This window comes from Leptonychotes weddellii, chromosome X, assembly GCF_054177405.1.
Source record: "Leptonychotes weddellii isolate Sample4059 chromosome X, ASM5417740v2, whole genome shotgun sequence".
NCBI lineage: Eukaryota > Metazoa > Chordata > Mammalia > Carnivora > Phocidae > Leptonychotes > Leptonychotes weddellii.
In genome coordinates, this window is record NC_138385.1 from 70,353,281 (window position 1) to 70,381,224 (window position 27,944).

General features: G+C 41.3%; 1 protein-coding gene across 10 annotated transcripts in view; it reads right to left on the minus strand.

Moving 5' to 3' along the window:
- The window catches only part of ZNF157 (zinc finger protein 157), a 46,561-nt gene that overhangs the window by 9,813 nt on the left and 8,804 nt on the right, over nt 1–27,944 (minus strand). For 5 of the 10 annotated variants that reach the window (XM_031026849.2, XM_031026848.2, XM_006732150.3 and 2 more), the window contains 2 exons: nt 1,323–1,449; nt 936–1,031 (listed from right to left, as the gene is read on the minus strand). In XM_031026849.2, coding sequence (XP_030882709.2) covers nt 936–1,031; nt 1,323–1,449 — 223 coding nt within the window. Of the gene's footprint in view, nt 1–935; nt 1,117–1,322; nt 1,463–27,944 lie in introns of all 10 variants that reach the window. The other 5 variants (XM_081809361.1, XM_081809363.1, XM_031026850.2 and 2 more) reach the window with 4 other exon arrangements.

Genomic DNA, 27,944 nt, shown 5'->3' on the forward strand with positions numbered 1-27,944 from the left:
TTCACTTAAAACTCAACAATGGCTTCCCTTGTTACAGTGTCAAATTAAAGTGCTTAACAAAGCCTATAAAACATAGTCTATAAAAAAGCACTTAACATAGCCTAAAAAACTCTACATAATTTGGCCCCTAGCTAACTCTCTTGATATTGCCTCTTACCACTCTCACCACCCACCATTAAGCTACACTGGCCTCTTTGCTATTTTTAGGATATATCACTCAGGCCCAGCCTGACACATACTATTCTCTCTACCCAGAATATTCAAAATCTACATGGTTCTGTCTCTCTCACATCACTGATGTTGGAGCACTAATGTTAACCTCACCAAAAAGTCTTCCCTGAGCACATTCTCTACAAGCACACAACCATCATTATCTATCTTACTTATCTTGCACTGATTTCCTTTTTACCACCAAACATTATGTATTTGTTTCTGGTCTCTTTCCCTCATCAGACTGCAAGCTCCAGGAGAACAGAGATACTAGTTTATTCACTGCTGGACCCCTACACTTCGAATATGACCAGATTAGAGCTGATACTCATTTAAGATTTGGTGGAACACTGAATGAATGAATGAGTGAATGCCTGACAACAGAAGGCATCCAAGACAATGGAGGGAAGGAAGGCAATTTAGAATACTAAAGAGAGACAGACCAGCTAAGAATGTCTTACTTAGATGAGGCAGGCAGGGATAGATAAGAGTGGTAGATAACTACAGAAATCAAAATAAAATAGGACAGAGTACTTAAGTGTGAGCAAAATAATGGCATGTGTGATTTAGGTATGAAGTGTGTAGACCTTATGTAACCTCCAGTCATTTTCAAAGAGCAAGGGCCTCTATAAAGAGATTACTGAAGAACACTGCCCAAAGTGTTTTGACCTGAATTTCCGGGCTCTTATTTCCCGTTTCTGTATGTCTGGTTATTGCACACTCACCTGGGTATCCATGGCCTGAGGATTCCTCCTCTAATATCCACAGCTCTTCTCCTCGCTCCAACTTGAAGATCATCTCTGGTTTGGCCACGCAGAGGCCTGTTAATGGGAAATGGCACAGGACATGGGCCAAGTTGTCTGAGCTTAGGGCCTCTGATGGAGAAGGAAGGTGCATCTTCATGAGCTGCACAAGGAAGGGGGCCCATTTAAACCTTTCATTGGGGGAAGTGACAACACACACACTCTTCCTGGTGCCCCAAACTGATCAATCACCTGTGACCCTTGAATCTAGAACTAAAGTATCATTAAAGTCTACAAAGGCTGCACACATTACAGTAACCAAGAAAGGAAACACATGCTACCAGGAGTCACATGGACAATAATCCTCACCCACAGATGCCAGGTTGCTGTAGTTCTCCAACATCACATCCTTGTGCATGGTCCTCTGAGCAGGGTCCAGTCTGTGCCATTCCTGTCGGGTAAAATCCACAGCCACGTCCTCAAATGACACAGATCCCTGCAACAACAATCTGCAATGATCAGAATGGGACACACGGAGAAGATGTGTGGAAACTAATTTTTCTCCACAGAGCACTATTAAGAGTTAACCAGGAACCACACTGGTGACCTGACTCTGTGTCTTGCTTGATATTATACTTTGTTGGGGGGAAAATCCAAAACAGCCCTGCTTTGTGTTAATTTATCAATCCATGAAGAAAAGACTATTGACTACTGAGTTAACACTATGTACCTGGACCTGTCTCAGTTGTTGGTTAAACAAAAAGGAATAAGAGGCACCTGGGTGGCTCAGTCCATTGGGCATCTGCCTTCAGCTTGGGCCATGATCCCAGGGTCCTGGGATCAAGCCCCATATCGGGCTCCCTGCTCAGTGGGGAGTCTGCTTCTCCCTCTCCCTCTGCCCCTCCCCCAGCTCGTGCTCTCTCTCTCTCAAATAAATAAATAAAATCTTAAAAAAAAAACAAAACAAGAAAACAAAAAGGAGTAAGATGGAGTGCTTGGGGACGCCTGGGTGGCTCAGTCGGTGAAGCATCTGCCTTCGGCTCAGGTCATGAGCCCAGGGTCCTGGGATTGAGTACTGCATCGGGCTCCTTGCTCAGCGGGGAGCCTGCTTCTCCCTCTGCCTGCCACTCCCCCTGCTTGTGTTTGCTCTCTCTCTCTGACAAATAAATAAAATCTTTAAAAAAAAAAAAAAAGATGGGGTGCCTGTTCTCAAAGAGCTCATGCCCCAATAGAGACCTGTATATAAACACATTCTTGCAATGAGGTGTTACGGGAGCTGTGCTAGACATGTGTGCAAGGTGCAGTGGGCTTTCACAAGGGATGGAATGGGACTCCACTTTGTGTTATCAGGTTCAACTTCACTTGGGGAGATAGAGGTTTGAATCCTTAAACAAGAATATAATTGCCCTCAAAAAATATGGGGCAATAGCATAAGAAAAGGCAGGAAAACATGAAATACACATGGTGAGTTATGGAAAAACATATGACAGTATGACAGAAAAACAGCACTTCAGGCTATGACAAAATAAAGGGCTGTAGAGATATTCAGGGGCCGGAGAGTGGAGGGATTTTCGACTCTTTTTTTCTCCAGATCATCAGTCTCTAAGACTGACTCCTTATACCATCAGAATATTTTCTGACCTTCCCACAATATATTTATATTTATAAATTATACAGAAGTACTGTCAAGTGGGGGAAAAGCGCAGACTATTAACTCCCCAAAAAATGGCGTGAGCAGATGGGTTGAGGCTGGTGCCATATATTGAGATCAGCAAAACAAGAGAGATACTAGGTTGGCAGAAGGGGAAATTAAAATAGATCTTGGATCTCAGCTGGAGTGTTTATGACACATACTGATAGACATCCAGCTGGCAGGTGGATATATGATTCTGAAGTTCAGAAGAGAAGGCTAGGATAGGCCAAGGATTGGGAGGCAATAGCACTTCAGTACTAGCTGAAGCCACCAGAATAAACTGGATGGTTAAGAAAAAACAAAGAGCTTGAGAGAAGCACCAAGTAAGTACTGAGTCAGCAGGGACACCAGAATTACATGAAGCTTGAAGGAGGAGGGTACTGTGGGACAGAGAAAATGGGTGAAATCCTGTTGTTTTTTTTTCAGGCACTCCTGCCCCAAAGTGAGCCCCAGAGCCAAAGCTGCAACCTTGTAGCAGCAGACACCTCACACTCTAAGGAAGAGAAATTCTTTTCTTTGGCAAGGAGAATAGTGGTCTGAAGCATGTAGAAAGGATCCCCATTGCCTTTTCTCTAACCTCCCACCACTTGGCCCCAAGGGCAAATGCAGTTATAGAAAGTGAGTGCCAAAGTGGAGAGACTAAAGCCCTAACTGTCCAGCCAAAAGACCATGGAGGGGATCATGGGGGATCAGGACTGCGGGGGAGACTGCCCTAATAAAATAGCCTCAGAATACATGAACAAAACTCGGCCGCCTGGGTGGCTCAGTCGTTAAGCATCTGTCTTCGGCTCAGGTCATGATCCCAGGGTCCTGGGATCAAGCCCCGCATTGGGCTCCCTGCTCGGCGGGGAGCCTGCTTCTCCCTCTCCCCCTGCTTGTGTTCCCTCTCTCACTGTCTCTCTCTCTGTGTCAAATAAATAAATAAAATCTTTAAAAAAAAAAAAAAGAATACATGAACAAAACTGAAAGAACTAAAAGGAGAAATGGGCAAATCCACACTTATGGCTGCTTTCAACACTTCTCTTACTAATAAAAGTAACTAGTAGACAGAAAATCAACAGGAATATAGAAAAACTGAACACCACCAACCAACCAAATGACTTTGCAGAGCATTCCACTCAAAAATACAGAAATTAAGTTTCTTCAAGTACACATGGAACATTCACCATGCTAGAACAAACCCGGCATCATAAAACAAACCTCAACATAATCAAAGGCCCGTTGGGTACCAAGGAAAATCGACCTGGAACAACCAACTCTGAGATATATCTTAATAAAACAATTAGAATTTAAAGACAAAGAAAATTTTCATCAGGGCCTCTAAGCAAAAAGATGAAATAACTTCCAAGACAAGAGAATTAAACTGGCATCAATTTCTCAAAAACAAAGCAATAGTAATACAGTATTTTCAAGAAAGTTATGGGAAAAAAGTACAAACAAAGGAGAGTCTATGCTTTATACTTGATACTCTTCAAGTATCAAGGCTATTAGAAGAACAGCGGAGTGTGCCAAAACACTTGTGCCCTTCCTAAAGAATTTAATAGAGCTGCACTGTCCAATTTGGTAGCCACTAGACACATGTGGCTAGTTAAATTTAAGTTTTGATTAACTAAAATAGAATAACACAGAAAATTCAGTTTCTCAGTCACATCAGGCATATTTCCAGTGTTCAATAGCCACATGGGCCTAGTTACAGTCCTAGACAGCAGAGATACAGAACATGCTCATCACTGTAGGAAATTCTATTGGCCAGCACTAAACCAAATGATGAGTTTCATCCAACCAAAACCAATGAATAGGAAAATTTTGGCAAAAGCCTAACAGTGAGCATTTCATATACTTATTGTAAAGCTAAGACTAAAACAAGGCTGAGGTCATGGGTTGAAGGATAATGTATAAATATCAAGCTGTTCTGACAAAGTAGAAAAACAACTAAAAATGGAAGGAGAATAGAAAGAAGAAGAGAAAAGATGAGTAAGATCATTGACTGCTATATAGGTAAAGGTGAGAGACAAATGAGATGTTATAAAAGATTAATAAAGAAAAAAAGGTAGGGGCACCTGGTTGGCTTGGTCAGTGGAGTGTGTGACTCTTGATCTAGGGGTTGTAAGTTCGAGCCTCACCTTGGGTGTAGAGATTACGCAAAAATAAAATCTTAAAAAAAAAGGTAAATTGGTACAGCCATTATGGAAAACAGTATGGAGATTGTTCAGAAAGTTAAAAACAGGAGCATCTGGGTGGCTCAACTGGTTAAGCATCTGCCTTCGGCTCAGGTCACCATCCCAGGCTCCTGGGATTGGGCCCTACACTGGGCTCTCTGCTCAGTGGGTAGCCTGCTCTCCCTCTCCCTCTCTCTCTCTCAAATAAATAAAATCTTTAAAAAAAAACAAAACAAAAACTATAAAATTAAAAATAGAACTATATGATCCAGCAGTCCCACTTCTGGGTATATATCTGAAGGAAATGAAATCACTATCCCAAAGAGATATCTGTACTCCCATGTTCATTGCAGCATTATTCACAATAACCAAGATATGGAAAACAACCTTAGTGTCCATCGATAAAAAAGATGTGGTATATATATATATACAACTAAATATTATTCAGTCATGAGAAGGAAGGAAATCCTACCACCTGCAACAACTTGGATGAAACTGGAGGACATAATGCTAAGTGAAATGAATCAGACAGGGGCACCTGGGTGGTTCAGTTGGCTAGCATCTGCCTTCGGCTCAGGTCCTTATCTCAGGGTCCTGGGATTGAGCTCCATATTGGGCTCCCTTCTCAGCAGAGAGTCTGCTTCTTCCTCTCCCTCTGCGCTCACACTCGTTCACTCTATCTCAAATAAATAAATAAATAAATAAATAAATCTTAGGGAAAAAAAAAAAAAGAAGAAGAAATGAGGGATGCCTGGGTGGCTCAGTTGGTTAAGCATCCACCTTTGGCTCAGGTCATGATCCCAAGGTCCTGGGATCAAGTCCCGCATGGGGCTCCTTCCTCAGCAGGAAGCCTGCTTCTCCCTCTGCCTGCCGCCCCCCCGCTTGTGCTCTCTCTCTGACAAATAAATATTTTATATTATTTTTTTTATTTACTTGACAGAGAGAGAGAGAGCACAAGAGGGGGAGTAGCAGGCAGAGGGAGAAAGCAGGCTCCCCACTGAGCAAGGAGCCCGATGTGGGGCTCGATCCCAGGGCCCTGGGATCACGACCTGAGCCGAAGGCAGTTGCTTAACCAACTGAGCCACCCAGGTGCCCCTCTCTGACAAATAAATAAATAAAATCTTTAAAAAAAAAAAAAAGGGAAATGAATCAGAGAAAGACAAATACTGTATGATTTCACTTATATGTGAAATCTTTTTAAAAAAGGTCAAACTCAATAGAAGTAGAGTAGAATGTTACCAGGGGTATGGGGGAAATGAGGAGATGTTGGTCAAAGAATACAAAGTCAGTTATGTAGATGAATGAAGTCTAGAGATCTATGGGGCACCTGGCTGGCTTAGTCAGTGGCGCATGGGATTCTTGATCTCAGGGCTATGAGTTCAAGCCCCACGTTGGGTATGGAGATTACTTAAAAATAAAAATCTTTAAAACAAAAGTCTAGAGATCTAATGTATAGGCATGAAGACTATACTTAATAATCCTATATTGAATGATGGAAAATGCTAAGAAAGTAAATGACAGGTGTACTCACCACACACGAAAAACAGTAACTATGGGGGCGCCTGGCTGGCTCAGTTGGAGGAGTGTGAGACTCTTGATCTCGGGGTCGTGAATTCAAGCCCCATGTGGGGTGTAGAGATTACTTAAATAAATACAACTTTTTAAGACATGGTAACTATGTATGGAGATAATATGCTAATTAGCTTAATTGTAGTAATCATTTCAACATGTATATGTATATCAAATCATCATGTTGTATACCTTAAACATATACAACTTTTATGAATAAATAAGTAAACAGAAAGAAAGAAGGGTTGACTAAGGGTACTATAAGAAGAATTAACACAAAGGGGTGTCTGGGTGGTTCAGTCGGTTAAGCTTTGGCTCTTGATTTGGGCTCAAGTCATGATCTCAGGGTCATGAGATCCAGCCCTGCGACAGGCTCCACAGTGAGCCTGGAGCCTGCTTAAGATTCTCTCTCTCCCATGGGGTGCCTGGGTAAGCATCCTACTCTTGGTTTTGGATCGGGTCATGATCTCAGGGTCATGAGACTGAGCTCCACCTTGGGCTCTGCACTCAGTGTGCAGAGACTTCTTGAGATTTTTTTCCCCTTACCTCTCTCTCCCCCTCTGCTCCTCCCCCCACTCATGCTCTCTCTCTTTCTAAAATAAATAAATAAATAATCTTTTAAAAAAAGATTCTCTCCCTCGGCCCCTCCCCCCACCCCGCTTGCACTTGCTCCCTCTCTAAAAGAAAAAAAAGGAAGTATTAACACAAAGGGAATTACCAGCATAAAAATACAACCTTCTTAATTACCAAAAAAATTTAGAGGAAACACTCAATAAAAAAAGAAACACAGTGAATATAACATATACCCACAGTAATTACATCAGAAGATAAAATGAAAGAATTGAGACCAAACATATTTGTATTGTTTGTATCATCAAACAGTAACACAAATAACTGTAAATGGGCTTACCTCACCTATTAACCAAAAAAGGTTTTCACATTGCCTCATAAAGCAGAGCCGAACAATGCCATGCACAAGAGACATGTTTAAAACACAGTCACTCAAAAAGGCTAAAATTAAAGAGACGGACAAAGATTTACCAAATGAAAACAATATAAAAGCAGGGATAGAAATCCTGATGCCAAAGTAGAATTCTAAAAGCAATTATATGAGCCAAAGGAAGATACTTTGTAATGTTAAAAGCCCTGTCCAAAATGAAGATTTAACAACAAAGATATGTGAAAATACCTATGCACGAAGTTACACAGCAAAAGCCTATATAAACCAAAAACTATAGGAATACAAGAAATAGAAGCATTCTCTGATGGGAGACTTTGATACACCACTCACAAAATGAGACAGATTAAGTGGACAAAAAATAAGCAATGATACAAAGGACCCAAGCAACATAATCAATAAGGTGAAACTTTTGGATCTATATGTATTGAACATTACACACAGATCATACAAAATATACTCTTTCTCAAGCACACATAGGACATTCACAAAAATTGACCATGTAGTAGGGCACAAAGAAGATAATCTCAGTAGGTTCCTTAAAATAGCAATATTACAAACACCAATTACAATCAGTAAAGAAATTTAAGAGTTAGAAATTGACAAGCTGATTCTAAAATTCATATTTAAAAAAAGAAAGGACCTAGATAGCCAAAGCAATTTTGAAAAAGAAGAAAAAAGTTAAAGGGCTTACATTACTTCATTTTAAGACTTATAAAGCTACAGTTCTCAAGACAGTATGGTATTTTTGTAAAGATATACATGAGACAAAATAAGATTTAGAAATAGACCCACACATGAATGGTCAATTGATGTCTAAGGTGTCAAGGATATTCAGTGGAGAAAGAATACTCTTCTCAACAAATGGCTCTGGAACAACTGGATAGTCATATCCAAAAAACTTCAGAGTTCCTGAAGGATCTTACTCAAATGTTAAGACTGATTATCTCCAGAAGGTGAGATTATGAGGAATTTTCAAACTAAAATTTTTATATTTCTGGTCATTTAGTTAGGGTGGTGTCTATCAGGTTTCTCCATTATAAAGTTACCAATTTTCCCTATGGAATTAATGAGTAATCTGTGGGGATATAACTTGAGACTATGCAAATATTTTGTTCGTCATTCAACTTTTATCCAATAGCTTTGGCATCCATCAGTGATTCTTGCTTGGCTCAGTTACCACTTCAATGGCTTCAAAATGGTTATTTTTCTAACTCTCATTCTTTCCACATTATTATTTGGCATTAGACATTAAGGAAGAACTTTCCCTTTCCCTTGTTCATTCATTTATTATCAGTATGGACTCACAGTTTATCTTGGTCTCCAACCAGACTGAACACCTAGCTGGGCACCCAAGGCCATAGGCACATGTGTGGGTAAAACGGCCAGAAGGGCAGAGAAGAAACTTCTCTGGGACTCTGTCATGGAAGAATAATGAACTGTGATTCCAAAGTCTGCTGGCGAAGTCCTAACAGGGGCCATAGTTGGATGAGAAGGATATAGGGATACGACAGTTGATGGAATTAAGGTGGAAGGTTGGATGAAAATGGGAATGTTTGAATGGACCTTATGTGAAGTGGTTGCATCTCTGTCTAAATGTATTCCTGAGCTGGACATTATGTCTGACTAGGGAATACTTCTTCGGTCTAGTATGGTAACACAGAAGGAATGGAAGTTCACCCTTTGGGCAGTATTAATTGTACATGATAAATGAGAATCTTCAGAATTGCCCAAGCCTACATAAGTTGTTATTCTGAAGCAGTACAGAATACGTGGGGGACAAAAAGAAATTACTGCTTTAATTAATGGCATGTTAGAAGCTGGAGTGCTAGTCCAACAAATTCTCCTAGAACAGCCCTGTGTAACCTGTGAAAAAGGTGGATGGTACAGGAAGACTAAGAGCAGACTATCCAGGCTTAAATAAATTAGTAAAGCCTTATAGCACCAGTAGCTCCTGATATGGTGGAAAAATAAAGAAAGCTGAGGAGATTGGTTCTCAGTGACTGATCCTGCAAATGCTTGTTCCTCTATCTCAATACAGGAAAAGAGTAAACAGCACTTTGCTTTCACATGGAAAAGATCCTAATTTACATGTACGGTACTACCATGGTATTCTCTGAATTCACCAGCTGTCGTAAATCAACTATCATAATTTGGTTAGAAAGGATTTGGACTTGATGCAGGTCCCAAGGCTAATAATACACTACGTAGATGATATCATAAGATCAGAAACTAAAAATCAAGCCAGGACTGACTGACATGCAATAGTGACATATGATGAACAGAGTGAGTTGAAAAATCCAATGAAAATCCAAGGGCCTCCTCACATGGTGAAACTCCTCAGAATACCCTAGGCAGGAACTAACCATGACATTGCCAGGCAACAAAAAATGAACTCCTGTTGGACCGCGACCATGGGCGAGAGCCAGGAACTGGCTGGAGCTTGAGAGGTCCTGTCATTCTCAGAAGGTAAGAAGGCCTCAGGCCCTGTATAAAGCATGAGTGATGGAATTTACACTTCTTCCTGAAAGGAGGATTCTGCGGTCACCATGTCAACCGGCACAGATATTTCCCTTCATATGATGAAGATCAGGGATCTATACTTACCCGAAAAGCTAGAGAGGCACCATGTGTTCCCATTGGGATGGCGGGGTTTGTGGCAATCATTGTGTGTGGATTATATAAATTGAAGAGCAGGGCAAATACTAAAATGTTGTCTGTTCACCTGATCCACATGTGTGTGGCAGCCCAAGGCTTTGCCATGGGAGCAATGACTCTTGCTATGGGCTATCTCATGTATAAGGAATTCCGGGCAAAGCCTAAACCTTAGAAGAAATGCTGTCTTGGTCGTGTTGGTGGTAGTTGCTTTAGCTAGAAATCTCATTCTGACGTTATATGTTCATGTTGAAGATAAATCATTAGAGTGAGTCAGACAATAACATGGTGATTTGAATACTGGCTTCCTTTCTTGCAGGCTTCATCTGCCTGGTGACCAAATTACTAGTGACAAGTTCACTAACCAGGTCATTCAGGGGAGTCAAATTAGCACCCAAAAACGTCACTTTTAAATGCACTTGATAGTGGTAAAATGTTTACCTTCTTAAACTCTTCTGATGAAATAAGTTCTTTTTTTTTTTTAATTTTATTTATTCATTTGAGACAAAGAGATACAGAGAGAGAGCATGAGCAGGGAGAGAGGCAGAGGGAGAAGGAGAAGCAGGCTCCCCGCTGAGCCGGGAGCCCAATGTGGGGCTCGATCCCAGGACCCTGGGATCATGACCTGAGCCGAAGGCAGATGCTTAACCATCTGAGCCACCCAGGCGCCCTTGATGAAATAAGTTCTAAAGGGGACAACGTTCCAGTCCTGACGTACTTCCAGTTGCTGCAGAAAATCACATGCATTTGATGTTATGTAGGAATCCTATTTATTCCAGTTAATTTAACTTTTTTCTGCCTGCTTTGTGGACTGATTGAGTACTTCACTTTTTAGGGCTGGTTAGCTATTGAAGAATCCTTTCAGAACACTGCATGGAATATAACATTATAAGCCTCCCCACAACTGAAAATGTGTGTGTGTATGTTTAAACCAAACCTAAAAAGCTGATAAAAGAACTGCTTAGAAGTAGTAGTATTTATTTCAGGATCATACCTGCAAACATGAGAATAACTCAATTATGGATCCCAGTCCAGCTCTTTTGTAACTGCAGAATTATATACATATATATATTTTTTTTTTTTTTAAGATTTTTTATCTATTTATTTGAGAGAGAGAAACAGAGATAGTGAGAGAGAGCACAGGCAGGGAGAAGAGGGAGAAGCAGGCTCCCCACTGAGCAGGGAGCCCGATGTGGGGCTTGATCCCAGGACCCCGGGATCATGACCCAAGCCAAAGGCAGATGCTTAACTGACAGCCACCCAGGCGTCCCTGCAGAATTATATTTATGCTGCTCTTATATTAGAATAATTTTTAAATGTCAACTTGAAATAGAAATAGCCATCAGGGAAATACAAATCAAAACCACAATGAGATACCACCTTACACCAATTAGAATGGCAAAAATTAACAAAACAGGAAACAACAAATGTTGGCGAGGATGTGGAGAAAGGGGAATCCTCTTACACTGTTGGTAGGAATGCAAGCTGGTACAGCCACTCTGGAAAACAGTATGGAGGGTCCTCAAGATGTTAAAAATAGAGCTACCCTACGACCCAACAGTTGCACTACTAGGTATTTACCCTAAAGATACAGATGTAGTGAAAAGAAGGGGCACATGCACCCCAATGTTCATAGCAGCAATGTCCACAACAGCCAAACTGTGGAAGGAGCCAAGATGCCCTTCAACGGATGAATGGATAAAGAAGATGTGGTCCATATATACAATGGAATATTATTCAACCATCAGAAAGGATAAATACCCACCATTTGCATCGACATGGATGGAACTGGAGGGGATTACACTAAGTGAAGTAAGTCAAGCAGAGAAAGACAATTATCATATGGTTTCACTCATTCGTGGGACATAAGGAATAGCACGGAGGATCATAGGGCAAGGGAGGGAAATCTGAAGAGGGAGAAATCAGAGAGGGAGATGAACCATGAGAGACTATGGACCCCGGGAAACAAACTGAGGGTTTCAGAGGGGAGGGGGTAATAGGGTGATGGGTATTAAGGGGGGCTTGTGTTGTGATGTGCACTGGGTGTTATATGTGACTAATGAATCACTGAACACTACATCAAAAACTAATGATGTGGGCGCCTGGGTGGCTCAGTCATTAAGCGTCTGCCTTCGGCTCAGGTCATGATCCCAGGGTCCTGGGATCGAGTCCCACATCGGGCTCCCTGCTGGCGGGAAGCCTGCTTCTCCCTCTCCCGCTCCCCCTGCTTGTGTTCCTGCTCTCGCTATCTCTCTCTCTGTCAAATAAATAAATAAAATCTTTAAAAAAAAAAAAAAAAAAAACTAATGATGTACTATACAGTGGCTAACTGACCATAATAAAAAAAAGAAATACGTATTTTAAGTGCTAATGCAAAGGTAAATGAAAAACACTTTTTAAATGCATGAAGTATGTTTATTTTTCCCATAAGAATCATAAATGTTAACAAATTATCTATAATGGAAATGATGAATGACTCATGAGCAAGCTGGCTTGGTCACACACTATATACACTAACTTCGGTATACTCCAGAATACATTACTGCACTTGTGAAATTCTCTTGTCTAACCTAAATTTCCATTCCATGGTGATAACGTGGTACATGGAGCATTACTGAAGTAAGTGAACATCTAAAAAAAAAACAAAACAAACCCAAACTATTGTTGCCAACTGCTGGTACTAAGCAAAAAACACAGCACCTGATCAGTTTACTTGGATTTTTTTTTTTGTTTAAAGATTTTATTTATTTATTTGAGACAGAGAGAATGAGATACAGAGAGCATGAGAGGGAGGAGGGTCAGAGGGAGAAGCAGACTCCCTGCCGAGCAGGGAGCCCGATGTGGGACTCGATCCCGGGACTCCAGGATCATGACCTGAGCCGAAGGCAGTCGCTCAACCAACTGAGCCACCCAGGCGCCCCAGTTTACTTGGATTTTTGCAGGATGCATGTTTCACATCTGTGGATATTGCTAGCTCCTATCTATAAAATTACCCAAAGATGGTCATATTTGAATAAGATCCTGAAAAAAAGTAAGCTGTCTCAACTGCAAAAAGCAGTAGCTCTCTCTTTTTCTTTTATGGTGAAAAAACTTATATTTAGATTTAGCCAGCTGGACTCAGTTTAGATGATCCCATTTTTGTTGGCAACATCCAAAGCATCATAGTCAGGAGCCAGTCAAACATATGCCTTCTTCTCTGCATTGGGCCTGATCAGGATGTTGATCTTGGCCACATCAATGTCACAGAGCTTCTTCACAGCCTGTGTGATCTGGTGCTTACTGGCCTTGATATCCACAATGAACACACGTGTGCTGTTGTCTTCTGTTTTCTTCATGGCTGACTTGGTGGTCAGGGGGACCTTGATGATGGCATAGTGGTCAAGCTTGTTTCTCCTGGGGGTGCTCTTCTGAGGATATCTAGGCCGCCTTCGGAGATGCAGTGTCTTGGGCCATCCGAAGGTAGGTGACAGGCAGATCTTTTTTTTTTTTTTTGTGACTGGATGCCTTTCAGCACTACTTTCTTGGCCTTCAAAGCCTTCACTTTGGCTTCAGCTTTGGAAGGGGCAGGGGCTTCCTTACTCGCCTTCAGTGCCATCTTTGTAAAAGGGAATTGTAGCTCTCTTGATGCCTTTGGCCATTATGATCCACACTCGGATACAATTTTGGAACCGTCTGCAACTTGTACTAATAAAGACAGGAGCCCAGTAGGCTCATGAGCAAAATGATCATGGTGACAGGGATGGAGGTTATGTACAGACCCAGCAACATGGACTTCCACTCACCAAGGCTGATCTGGCTACAACCAGAGCAGCATGCCCAAGGTGCCAGCAACAGAGATCAACACTGAGTCTCCGTTATGGCACCATTCTCTGGGGTTATCAGCCAGCTACCTGGTGACAGGTTGATTACACTGGACTGCTTCCATCATGGAAAGGGGAGCACATTCTTGTTACTGGAACAGACAGTTACTCTGGATATGGATTTGCCTTTCCTGCACACCATGCTTCTCCCAAAACTACCATCTATAGACTTACATGATGCCTTATGCACTATTGTGGTACTCAACACCACATTGTTTCTGAGGAAGAAATTTACTTCACAGCAAACGAAGTGCAGCAATGGGTCTGCGCTCACGGAATTCACTTGTCTTACCAGGTTCCTCACCATCCCAAAGCAGCTGGCTTGACAGAACGGTGGAATGGCCTTTTGAAGACCCAGTTGCAGTGCCAACTAGGTGGTAATACCTCACAGAGCTGAGGCAATGTCCTCCAGGAGGCTGTACAGCCTCTGAATCCGCAGTCTAATATACGGCACTGTTTCTCCCATAGACAGGAGTCATGGATCCAGAACTCAAGAGGTGGAAATGGGAATGGCACCACCCACTATTACCCACAATGATCAACTAGCAAAAATGTCCCTTCTCATCCATGTGACCTCATGCTCAGCTGGTACAGAGCTCTTAGTTACAAAGGGATGGATACTTCCACCAGGAGACACAACAGTGATTCTCTTTCACTGGAACCTAAGACTGCCACCCAGCAGCTCTGGGCTCCTCGTGCCTCTGAATCAACAACAGGCAAGGAAGGAAGTTGCAGTGTCGGCTAGGGTGACTGATTCTGACTACCAAAGAGAAATTGGGCTGCTGCTACACAATGGAGGTAAGGAAGTATATGCCTGAAGTACAGGAGGCCCCTTGGGCACCTGGGTGGTGGCTCAGTTGGTTAAGTGTCAGACCCCTGATCTCAGCTCAGGTCTTGATCTCACAGTTGTGAGTTCACGCCCCATGCTGGGCTCCATGCTGGGCTTGGAGCTGACTTTAAAAAAAAAGGGGGGGTCCCCTTAAGGCATACTATCATGCTCTGTGCTTAAAGTCAATGGAAAACTATACAACCCCATTCAGGCAAGACTATTAATAACTGGACCCTGCAGGAATGAAGGTTTGGGTCACTGCACCTAAGTAAAGAACCATGACCAACTGAGGTGCTTACTGAGGGCAAAGGGAATATGCAATGGGTGGTAGAATGTATTTATAAACACCAGTGCTCTGTCAAATAAATAAATTAAATCTTTAAAAAAATTTTATTTGAGAGAGAGAGAGCACTAGCTGGGTGAAGGGCAGAGGGAGAAGCAGACTCCCCACTGAGCAAGGAGCCCGATGCAGGGGCTCAATACCGGGATCACAACCTGAGCAAAAGGCAGACGCTCAACCGACTGAGCCACGCAGGCGCCCTGAGGACTATAATTTTTATGAGTATTTCTTCCTCGTTTTGTTATAAATGTGTGTGTAAGATAATCATTTTTGTGGGCGCCTGGGTGGCTCAGTTGGTTAAGCGACTGCCTTCGGCTCAGGTCATGATCCTGGAGTCCTGGGATCGAGTCCCACATTGGGCTCCCTGCTCAGCGGGGGGTCTGCTTCTCCCTCTGACCCTCTTCCCTCTCGTGCTCTCTGTCTCTCATTCTCTCTCTCAAATAAATAAATAAAATCTTTAAATAAAAAAAAAGATAATCATTTTTGCTTTGTGCCCTCTCTTATCATCCAACATAAAATCTATTTTTTTTTTTAAAGATTTTATTTATTTATTTTAGAGACAGAGCACAAGAGGGGGTAGCAGGAGAGGGAGAAGCAGACTCCCTGCTGAGCAGGGAGCCCGATGCGGGACTCGATCCCGGGACTCCAGGATCATGACCTGAGCCGAAGGCAGTTGCTTAACCAACTGAGCCACCCAGGCGCCCCCAACATAAAATCTATTAATAATGGTTAGCTTTACATCACAGTATTTACATTTATATTTACATTACATTACATTTACATTTACATTACAGTATATCAAGGAGAAGAGTAAACATCACTCAATGACTTTGTATCTTCTGAGGAAATAATTAGCCTGTTTTCGGTTATACACATGATAGTTGTATCACGTTGGGCAGAAGGACGACCCTGTTATTCTCTTTATTTGGGGATTGAGTATGATTTAAGGTGATGAGTATGGGTGCCAAGTTGACAAGGGGTGGACTGTGATGGTCAGTTTTATGTGTCAAGTGGGCTAGCTATCATCCCCAGTTACTCAATCAAACACTAATCCTTGATAATCTGGAGTGGGTTTTATCCAATCAGTTGAAAGGCCTTAAGAGCAAAACTGGTTTCCCTGAGGAAGAAATTCTACCTGTGGATGGCAGTGTCAGGTCTTGCCAGTTTCCTGCTGGCCTACTCTATGGGTTTTGGACTTGTCTAGCCAACTCACACCATCACTTAATCCAATTCCTTGCAATAAATCTCATAAAGTACATGCACATATATATCCCCTACTGGCTCTATTTCTTGGGTAAAACTCTGACTGATACAGAGTACCCAGTTGGGCCTTTAATCCTTATAAGACACAGAGGAGGAGAAGGCAGACACAAAGGAGAGGATCATGTAAAGACAGAAGCAGAGATTATAGTGATATAGCCACAAACCAAGGAATGCCTATGCCCATAAGAAGGTGGAAGAAGCAAGGAAGGGTCCTCCCTTATAGCCTTCAGAGGGAGCATGGCTCTGCCAACACCCTGATTTCAGACTTCTGGCCTCCAGAACTGTGAGAGAAGAAATTTTTGTTGTTTAAGCCACCAAGTTTATGGTCATTAGTTATGGCAGAACAAGGAAACTAACACAAATTTTTCCTACTGGGAAGTCGGGTACTGCTGTAATAAATACCTAAAATGTGCAAGTGGCTTTGGCTTGGGCTAATGTGTAGCAGCTAGAAGAATTTTGAGGCAAGTGACAGAAAAAACCCAGACTGCCCTGAAGAGACTGTTAGAAGAAATATGGACGTTATGGGGTGCCTGGGTGGCTCAGTTGGTTAAAGCAACTGCCTTCGGCTCAGGTCATGATCCCAGGGTCCTGGGATCGAGCCCCCGATTGGGCTCCTTGCTCAGCAGGGAGCCTGCTTCTCCCTCTCCCTTCCTTCTTGTCCTCTCTCTCTCTCATATAAATCTTTTTTTTTTAAAGATTTTATTTATTTATTTGAGAGAGAGAATGAGATAGAGAGAGCATGAGAGGGGGGAGGGTCAGAGGGAGAAGCAGACTCCCTGCCGAGCAGGGAGCCTGATGCGGGACTCGATCCTGGGACTCCAGAATCATGACCTGAGCCGAAGGCAGTCGCCTAACCAACTGAGTCACCCAGGCGCCCCTCAAATAAATCTTTAAAAAATAAAAATAAAAAATGGGCAGAGAACCTAAATAGACATTTTTCCAAAGAAAACAGACAAATAGCCAACAGACACATGAAAAGATGCTCAACATCACTCATCATCAGGGAACTGCAAATCAAAACCACAATGAGGTATCACCTCACAACAGTGAGAATGGCTAGTATCAAAAAGAAAAGAAATAACAAGTGTTGGCAAGGATACGGAAAAAGAAACCCTAGTGCACCATTAATGGGAATGTAAATTGGTACAACCACACACTGTGGAAAACACTATGGAGATACTTCAAAAAATTAGAAATAGAAATACCATATGATCTAGTAATTCCACTACTGGATATTTACCCAAAGAAAATGAAAACACTAATTTGAAAAGATATCTGCACCCTTATGTTTATTGCAGCATTATTTACACTAGCCAAGATATGGAAGCAACCCAAGCGTCCATCCATAGATGAATGGATAAAGAAGATATATATACACAATGGAATATTGCTTGGCCATAAGAAAAAATGAGATCTTTCCATCTATGACAACACAGATGGACCTAGAAGGTATTATGCTAAGCGAAATAAGTCAGACAGAGAAAAACAAGTACCATATGATTTCACTTATACATGGAATCTAAAAAACAAAACAAACAGACTCACAAACACAGAGAACAAACTGTTGGTTGCCAGAGTGTAGGTGGATGGGGGAATGAGCAAAATAGATAAAGGGGATTAAGAGGTAAAAACTTCCAATTATAAAATAAGTAAGTCACACAAATGAGAAGTATAGCATAGGGGGGCGCCTGGGTGGTTCAGTCGGTTAAGTGTCCGGCTCTTGATTTCAGCTCAGGTCATGATCTCAGGGTCATGAGATAGAGCCCTGTGTCGGGCTCTGCACTCAGCGGGGAGTCTGCTTGAGATTCTTTCTGTCCCTCTCCCTCTGCCCCTCCCCCTGTTCGCATGCACACTCACTCTCTCTCAAATAAATAAATAAATCTTAAAAAAAAAAAAGGGAAGAACAGCATAGGGAACATAGTTAATAATACTGTAATAACATGTGGTGACAGGTAGCAACTACACTTATGTGGTGAACACTGAGTAATATATAGAATTGCTGAATCAATATGTTGTACACCTGAAAATAATACAACATTGTATGTTAATTATGCTTTAATTAAAAAAAAAGAATCTATAACCTATAATCTATATATTCGCCTGGGGTGGGGGAACATTCTAACTTGGAAAAGTCAAAAGATAAATAACTAACTGGTTGGGAAGTCCCTGCATATGGTAACCAACTGTCAGAAGCCTAAAGAGTCTAAAGGTCTGGCACAAGTAACTTCCATCAGCTTTCTTTTTTTTTAAGATTTTATTATCTATTTGAGAAAGAGAGAGTGAATGAGCGAGACAGAGAGAGAGAGAGAGCGCATAAGGCGGAGGGAGGGCGGCGGGGAGAGGCAGAGGGAAAGGGAGAAGCAGACTCCCCACTGAGCAGGGAGTTCGACAAGGGGGCCCGATCCTAGGACCCTGAGATCATGACCTGAGCCAAAGGCAGCCACTTAACCGACTGAGCCGCCCAGGAGCCACCCCTTCCATCAGCTTTTTTTTTTTTTTAATTTTTATTTCATTTTATTTATTTATTTGAGAGAAAGAGTGTGTGAGAGAGCACAAGCAAGGGGAACTACAGAGGGAAAGGAAGAAGCAGGCTCCCCACTGAGCAGGGAGCCCAATGCAGGGCTCGATCCCAGGACCCTGAGATCATGACCTGAGCTGAAGGCAGATGCTTAACCGACTGAGCCACTCAGGTTCCCCCCATCAGCTTTCTTATGTAGTATTTCATACACCCAGTATCAGTATGCTGTTAGATGGCATGTTTTGCTTAGAAGTATTTTCTTCTAAAACTCTTAAGCCCACACAAAGTAACTGGTATACTGGGGTGTTTGGGTGGCTCAGTCGTTGGGTGTCTGCCTTCGGCTCAGGTCGTGATCCTGGAATTGAGCCCCGCGTCGGGCTCCCTGCTCCACAGGAAGCCTGCTTCTCCATCTCCCACTCGCCCTGCTTGCGTTCCCTCTCTCGCTGTCTCTCTCTCTGTCAAATAAATAAAATCTTATAAAAAAAAAAAAAAGTAACTGGTATATTGCTGAGTAACCTGACTCTGGATCAGATGCATTTTAATTAACCAATCAGATGATAATCTATGTTTTAGCCTTTCTCTTATCACTCAACAACTACAAGCAAAATCTTGTAGCTTTTAATCATAAAAACTGAATGAAAATTTTTTTCAAAAAGAAAAACAGCTACAGAAGAACTGTGATAGCATTTATGGCAAGGTTGTAATTGAAGGTATCATGTCCGTCATCCATACGAAGATCTATCAAAAGATTTCTTGACCCTCAAGTATCAGGAAATCTTTACTATAGAGGAGCTATTGATTTCTTTATGGAGATATTGTAATTCATGTGTCTCATTGCACTTCTTACTCTGTTATGTCTTCCCAAAATATCAGAGATCAATCTGGACTTCAAAGTATCTAGCTGTGTAGTACTGTCTACCAGCATGCCTATATTCTAAAACTTATGTTGATATTTTCTTCTTTTTACTCCCTTCTTTATCCTAATACTTATCTACTTATACTTAGAAGCTTCCTAAAAACCACAGGAAAACAAAAGCAACAAGTAAATAAATGAACAAATAAAAACTGACTGAGGATGTGGTCATTTCTAACTCTTCTTTGGGAGATCTGGGAAGGAAGAGTTGGGGTGGGGTGGAGTGCTAATAAGGAAAAAGTTGCCTATGCATGACCCAAAATCATCAGCCTCCAAAGAGTATGAGCATGTAGAGTATCAAGAGGAAGACATTTCACTGACATCCACTGAATTCCTTACAACTTAATGATCCTTCTCCTGTGACACAAAAATTCCATTTCTAGAAAAATGTCTTTAACAAATAATCATGGATGTGCATAAAGACATAAGTTGAGAATTTCACCACCAAAGGGTCAATTTTAATGAAAACTTACTGCTACTGCAAACGCTCAAAGGATGAAATGCTATGTAACCATTAAAATTATGTAGAAAATTATCTCTGGACACGGAAAAGTATTTATGTAACACTCCCAAAGTTTCCTTTTTTTTTAGAAAAGGCAACCACTCTTATTAGTTTTACTTTATCCTCCCATTGTTGTCCGTATTATAGGATAAACCAATAAATTATGTTAATGTCATTATGACCCCTCCACCAAAACAGATACATAAATAAATGTCGAAGAAGTAAAAGTTCTGTAATTTTAATCTGAAATGAAAATGAGCTCTGTATTTTTTTAAGATTTTTTATTTATTTATTTGACAGAGAGAGAGAGCACAAGCAGGGGGAGCGGGAGAGGGAGAAGCAGGCTCCCCACTGAGCAGGGAGCCCGATGAGGGACTTGATCCCAGAACCCCGGGGTCATTACCTGAGCTGAAGGCAGACACTTAACCGGCTGAGCCACCCAGGCACCCCAGCATGTAACTCTTGACCTCAGGGTCATGAGTTCAACCCCCACATTGAGCATGGAGCCTAATTAGAAAAAAAAAAATTTTTTTTTTTTTAAGATTTTATTTATTTATTTGGAAGAGAGCACACAAGCAGGGGGAGTGGGAGAGGGAGAAGCAGGCTCCCCACTGAGCAGGGAGCCCAATGCGGGGCTTGATCCCAGGACCCCAGGACCATGACCCAAGCCAAAGGCAGGCGCTTAACCAACTGAGCCACCTAGGCGCCCCTAGAAAAAATTTTTTTGAAATAGAAATGCCATAGGATCCAGTAATTCCACTACTGGGTATTTACCCGAAGAAAATGAAAACACTTATTAATAATATAATATAAATTATATATTATTAATATTATATATTATATATATAATATAAATTATATATAAAATAATATAAAACAAATATTGTATGATTTCACTCATATGTGGAATCTAAAAAAAAAAAAAAAAAAACAAGTGAATAAAAAAAAAAGAGCAGAATCACACTTACACATACAAAAAACAAACTGATGGTTGCCAAAGGGAGGGGGTGGGGCACATGGGTGAAGGGGAGTGGGAGATACAGGCCTCCAGTTATGAAATGAGTAAGTCATGGGAGTAAAAGGCACAGCATAATGGTAGCTACACTTGTGGTGAACATAACATAATGTGTAAGCTTCTCAAACCACTATGTTGTACACCTAAAACTTACGTAACATTGTTTGCAACTACAGTCAAATTAAAAAGTTAAATAAATAAAATATATTTTAGTAGTCAAAAACAATATTCTTTCCTACCTGTGATGCTCCATATCTGGGTCATAATAAAATACATTTAATTTAAAAAATAAAGTAAAATGAAGAAGAGAAGACTGTGCCACTTGGAGATAAGGCAGATCAGCAGGGGACTTAAAAACATACATAGCAGTGATTCCCTTGAGTTTTCTCTTTACCTCATATATCCAAGACTATGTGCTGGAGAAGCCAGCAAACCAAAAATGCCAATGGGTACAGACGAAAACAGCTCTAAGAAAGTCTGCTTTAACTGGTCAAAGGACCAGAAAAGGGACAACCTAGCAAGAAAACTTAAAAATGATAACCACCTTATTCCAGCCAAGTATCATGGAAAAAACAAAAACAAAAAAACCTGTGGGTCTCAACTCCATCCCATCAGCAAAAACCAAGTGGGGAGCATACACCTCCACTTCTGTCTGGCTCTAACAAAGTGTTATACCCCCTACAACACTGGGGTGGTATCAAAAAAGACAAAGTAGGGAGCTAAGGCTCATCTCTCTTGGGCAGTAATGAGACTCCTCACTCAGTGCTATCAGGGGAGAAACCATGGGGAGACTAGACTTCAGCAGTAATGAGGCATCCTTCCTCCATCCTGCTGGAGTAGTATCAGAGAAGGTCTAGTGGAGAGTCACGACTCTCACCACTGCTAAGGAGGTGAACACTCTCCCACCCAGGAAGCTTTCAGGGAAGACACAACGGAAAGTTAGAACTCCACCCCCTGCCAGAAGTAACAAGCTCTCCATCTTGGGTTCAAGGGAAGCCAAATGCAAAACCTGGACTTATTCCCTGACATGGCAGTAATGAGATGATACCCTTTCTTCCCCAGCTGTATTGAAATTAGAGGAAGCCAGCTACAACACTTTAAATAAGAACAAGATTCTCCTAACACAGTATCAAACAATGTCTAGGTTTCAATAGATAATCACTCATATCAAAAACCAGAAAAATCTCAAACTGAATGAAAAAAAGTCAATTGGTATCAAGACTGAGATAACAAAATTATCCAACAAAAACTTTGAATCAGCCATCACAAAAATGCTTCAATGAGCCTGTCTCAGGAAGAAAACAGAAGACATAAGGAAGACCCAAATGGAAATTTTAGACCTGAAAAATGCAATAACTAAAATTAAAAAAACTCAAGGGATGGCCCCAAAAACAGAACAGAGGGAACAGAAATTACTCAATCCAAACAGCAGAGACAAAACTGACCTGGGGGCAGGCGGGAGTGCCTCAAGGATCTACAACAAAAGAACCAATATCATGCCGTCAAAAAAACAGGAAGGAGAAAAGAAATAGACAGGCCTTAAATTAACTACTCAGGAAACAACAGATGTTGGCGAGGGTGTGGACAAAGGGGAACCCTCTTACACTGTTGGTGGGAATGCAAGCTGGTGCAGCCACTCTGGAAAACAATATGGAGGCTCCCCAAAGAGTTAAAAATAGAACTATCCTATGACCCAGCAATTGCACTACCAGGTATTAATCCAAAGGATACACAAATAGTGAATTGAAGGGGCACATGCACCCCAATGTTTATAGCAGCAATGTCCACAATTGCCAAAATATGGAAAGAGCCCAGATATCCACTGATGGATGAATGGATAAAGAAAATGTGGTGTGTGTGTGTGTGTGTGTGTGTGTGTGTATATATACACACAATAGAATATTACTCAGGCATCAAAAAGAATGAAATCTTGCCATTTGCAATGACCTGGATGGAGCTAGAGTGTATTATGCTAAGCAAAATAAGTCAGTGAAAGACAAGTACCATATGATTTCACTCATATGTGGAATTTAAGAAACAAAACAGATGAACATAAGGAAAGGAAAAGAAAAGTAAGATAAAAATATAGAGAGAGACAAATTGTAAGAGACTCTTAACTAGAGGGAACAAATTGAGGGTTGCTGGAGAGGAGGTGGGTAGGGGGATTGGGTAATTAGGTAATAGGCATTAAGGAGGGCAATTGATGAAATGAGCACTGGGTGTTATACAGAACTGATTAATTACTTAACTTTACCCTGAACCTAATAATACACTATATGTTAACTAACTTTAATTTTTTTTTAAAAGAGGGGGGAAAAAAAGTGCATGAAGAAATAATGGCTAAAAATGTCCCAATTTGGCAAAACACAAATTTACAGGGGCACCTGGCTGGCTTAGTCAGAAGAGCATGCAACTCTTGATCTCGGGGTTGTGAGTTCGAGCCCCATGTTGGGTGTAGAAATTACTTAAAAATGAAATCTTAAAAAATAATAATAAATAAAAATAAATTTACAGACTTTAGAAGCAGAACAAACCACAAACAGGATAAAACCAAAGAAATCCACACCAAGACGTATTGTTAAGCTTTTGAAAACTAAAGATTAAAAATATATACATGGAAAGCCATGCGAGAGAAATGACACCTTACCTACAGAAACAACTTGAGTGAAGCAGATTTCACATCAGAAACCATAGAGGCCGGGGCGCCTGGGTGGCTCAGATGGTTAAGGGTCTGCCTTCGGCTTAGGTCATGATCCTGGGGTCTTGGGATCGAGCCCTGCATCGGGCTCCCTGATCAGTGGGGAGACTGCTTCTCCCTCTCCCTCTGCCTCTCTCCCTGCTTATGCGCTTGCTCTCTCTCTCTCTGTGTCTCAAATGAATAAATAAAATCTTTAAAAAAAAAGAAAGAAAGAAAGAAACCATAGAGGCCATAGGAGGTAGCACAACATTTTTCAGCTGAAAGAAAAGAACTGTTAACAATGAAAATATCCTTCAGGAATGAAGGAGAAATCGAGACATTCTCAGATGAAAAAAAAAACAAAAACTAACAGAATTTGTGCCCAGCAAAACTACCCTAAAGAATGGCTAAAGGAAGTTCCCTAAACAGAAAATGAAAGCTAAAAGAAGGAATCTTGGAACACCACAAAGGAAGAAAGAACATGGGAAACAAAAATATGGGTAAATACAATAGACTTTCCTTCTCTTCTTGAGGTTTCCAAATTATTTGACTGTTGAAGCAAAATGATAACACTATTTGAAGAGGTTCTAAATATATGTAGATGAAACAGTTAAGACAAGGGGCGCCTGGGTGGCTCAGCTGGTTAAGCGTCTGCTTTCGGCTCAGGTCATGATCCCAGGGTCCTGGGATCGAGCCCCACGTCGGGCTTCCTCCTTGGCGGAGAGTCTGCTTCTCCCTCTCCCTCTGTCCCCTCTGCACCCCCTGCTTGTGCGCACTCTCTGACAAATAAATAAAATCTTTTTTAAAAAATAAAAGAAATATTTAAGACAATTATAAACAGGGGACAGCAAAGAGGATTAAAGGGTGGCAAGGTTTCTACATTTCACTCAAAGTGGCAAAATGATGACAGTAACAGACATACACAAGTTATGTAAAATGATGCAGTACCTAAAGCAACCATTTAAAAAGCTTTACAGGGGGCACCTGGCTGGCTCAGTCAGTGGAGCATACGATTCTTGATCTCGGGGTTCTGAGTTTGAGCCCCATGTTGGGCGTGGAGATTACTTAAAAATAAAATTTTTTTAGGGCGCCTGGGTGGCTCAGTCGGTTAAGCGACTGCCTTCGGGTCAGGTCATGATCCTGGAGTCCCGGGATCGAGTCCCGCATCGGGCTCCCTGCTCGGCAGGGAGTCTGCTTCTCCCTCTGACCCTCCTCCCTCTCATACTCTCTGTCTCTCATTCTCTCTCTCAAATAAATAAATAAAATCTTTAAAAAAAAAAAAATAAAATAAAATTTTTTTTAAAATAGAAAATAAAAAAATAATATATGAAAACTATACAGAGTAACCAGGCTGGCTCAGTCAGTGGAGCATACGACTCTTGATCTCAGGGTCGTGAGTTTGACCCCACATTGGGGGTAGACTTACTTAATAAAAAAATATAAATAAATAAATAGCTATACAAAGAGATACACTCATAAACACTATAGGTAAATCAAAATGTAATTCTAAAAAATGTTCAAGTGATTGACAGGAAGATAGGGAAAAATAAAACAGAAAATGAAAGAACAAACAGAGAAGAAAAAATAAAATGTAGACATAGGGCCTAATAGATCATTAATTACATTAAATGTAAATGGTCTAGGGGTGCTTGCGTGGCTCAGTCGGTTGAGGCTCCGACTCTTGGTTTCAGCTCAGGTCATGATCTCGGGGTGGTGGGATCGAGCCCTGCATCAGGCTACATACTCAGTGGGGAGTCTGCTTGAGATTCTCTCCCACTCCCTCTGCCCCTCCCCTGCTTGTGTGCACATGCATGCTCGAATACGCTTTCTCTCTGTCTCAGAGAAATAAATCTTTTAAAAAATAACAAAATAAAAAGTAAAATAAATGTAAATGGTCTAACTGCACCAATTAAAAGACAGAAATTGGTAGGGGCGCCTGGGTGCCTCAGTCATTAATCGTCTGCCTTCGGCTCAGGTCATGATCCCAGGGTCCTGGGATCCAGCCCTGCATCAGGCTCCCTGCTCAGCGGAGAGCCTGCTTCTCCCTCACCCACTCCCCCTGCTTGTGTTCCCTCTCTCGCTGTCCTTCAGTCAAATAAATAAATAAAATCTTTTTTTAAACAAAGACAGAAATTGGTAGAAAAAATTAAAAACATCACCCAAGTGTATGGCATCTAAAAGGAAGTCACTTCAAATACAGCAATATAGGGAGGTTGAAGGTAAAAGTATGGAAAAAGACAGATCATGCAAACATTCATCAAAAGAAAGCAGAAATGTTGTTAATTATACTTCAATAAAGCTGGAAAAAAAGAAAGCAAAAGTAGCTATATTAATATCAGATAAAGTAGACTTCAGAGAAAAAAATTACCAGAGATACAGAGAAGACATCTAACAATAAAAAAAAAAAAAAAGACAAATCAATCCTAAATGTGTATGCAGCAAACATAAAAGAAAAAGCTAATAAAACTGGGGGGAAAAAAAGACAAATTAGGGGCCCATGGGTGGCTCAGTCAGTTGAGGGACCGACTCTCGATTTTGGCTCAGGTCATGATTACAGGGTTATGAGATCGAGCCCCACGTTGTTGGTGGGCTCCGTGCTCAGCAGGGAGTCTGCTTCTCTCCCTCTCCCTCCCCCTCTGCCCCTCAGCCCACTGGTGCATGTACACGCTTTCTCTGGCTAAAATTAAATAAATCTTTTTTAAAAAAGGCAAATTATAGTTGGAAACTTCAATGCCCCTTCTTTCAATTCACAGAACAACTAAAGAGAAAATGAGCAATTTTCCATGACCCCCCTGGAATGAAACTAGAAATCAATAACGGGGGGTGCCTGGGTGACTCAGTCCATTAACCATCTGACTTCGGCTCAGGTCATGATCTCAGGGTTCTGGGATCGAGCTGCATTGGGCTCTGCACTCAGAGGGGAGTCTGCTTTTCCCTCTCCTTCTCCCTCTGCCCCTCTCCCCATTCGTACTCTCTCTCTCTCAAATAAATAAATAAAATCTTTATTAAGAAAAGATATCAAGGGGGGGGCACCTAGGTGGCTCAGTCATTAAGCATCTGCCTTCAGCTTAGGTCATTATCCCAGGGTCCTGGGATAGAGCCCCGCATCGGGCTCCCTGCTTCGTGGGAAGCCTGCTTCTCCCTCTCCCACTCCCCCGCTTGCGTTCCCTCTCTGGCTGTGTCTCTCTCTGTCAAATAAATAAATAAAATCTTTAAAATAAATAAATAAATCAAGGGGCGCCTGGGTGGCTCAGTCAGTTAAGCATCTGCCTTCAGCTCAGCTCGTCATCCCAGGGTCCTAGAATCGAATCCCACATCAGGCTCCTTGCTCAGCAGGGAGCCTGCTTCTCCTTCTGTCTGCCACTCCCCCTGCTTGTGCTCTCTTGCACTCTCTCTCTGACAAATAAATAAATAAGACCTTAAAAAAAAAAAAGAAATCAATAACAGAACAATAATAAGAGAATCTCCAAACACTTGGAAACTAAATAACACATTTCTAATAATCTATGGTTCAAAGAGGAAGTCTCAAAGGAAATAAAAAAATACAACGAACTGAATGAAAATGAAAATACAACATTTACAATTCGTGGAACACATCTAAAGCAGTGCTGAGAGAAAAGTATATAGCACTAAATGCATACGCTTGGAAGAGGAAAGTCTCAAATAAAAAATCTAAGGTCCCACCTCAAAAACCTAGGGAAAAAAAGACCATATTGAAGATAATGTTGTTTAAGGGTACAAACTTCGAAGTAGTAGATAAATAAGTACTGGAGAGCTAATGCACAGCAAGTTGATTATGGGATACAATATTATAAACTTCAAAGCTGTTAATAAACTAGACCTAAACTGTTCCGACCACAAAAAAGAAATGATAATGATATGATGTGATAGAGATGTTAGCAAACACTACAGTGGTAATCATATTGCAATATATAAAGGTATCAAACCAACATGGTGTACACCTTAAACTTACACAATGTTATATATCAATTATATTTTAGTATTTTTAAAGAATTTATTTATTTATTTGACAGAGAGAG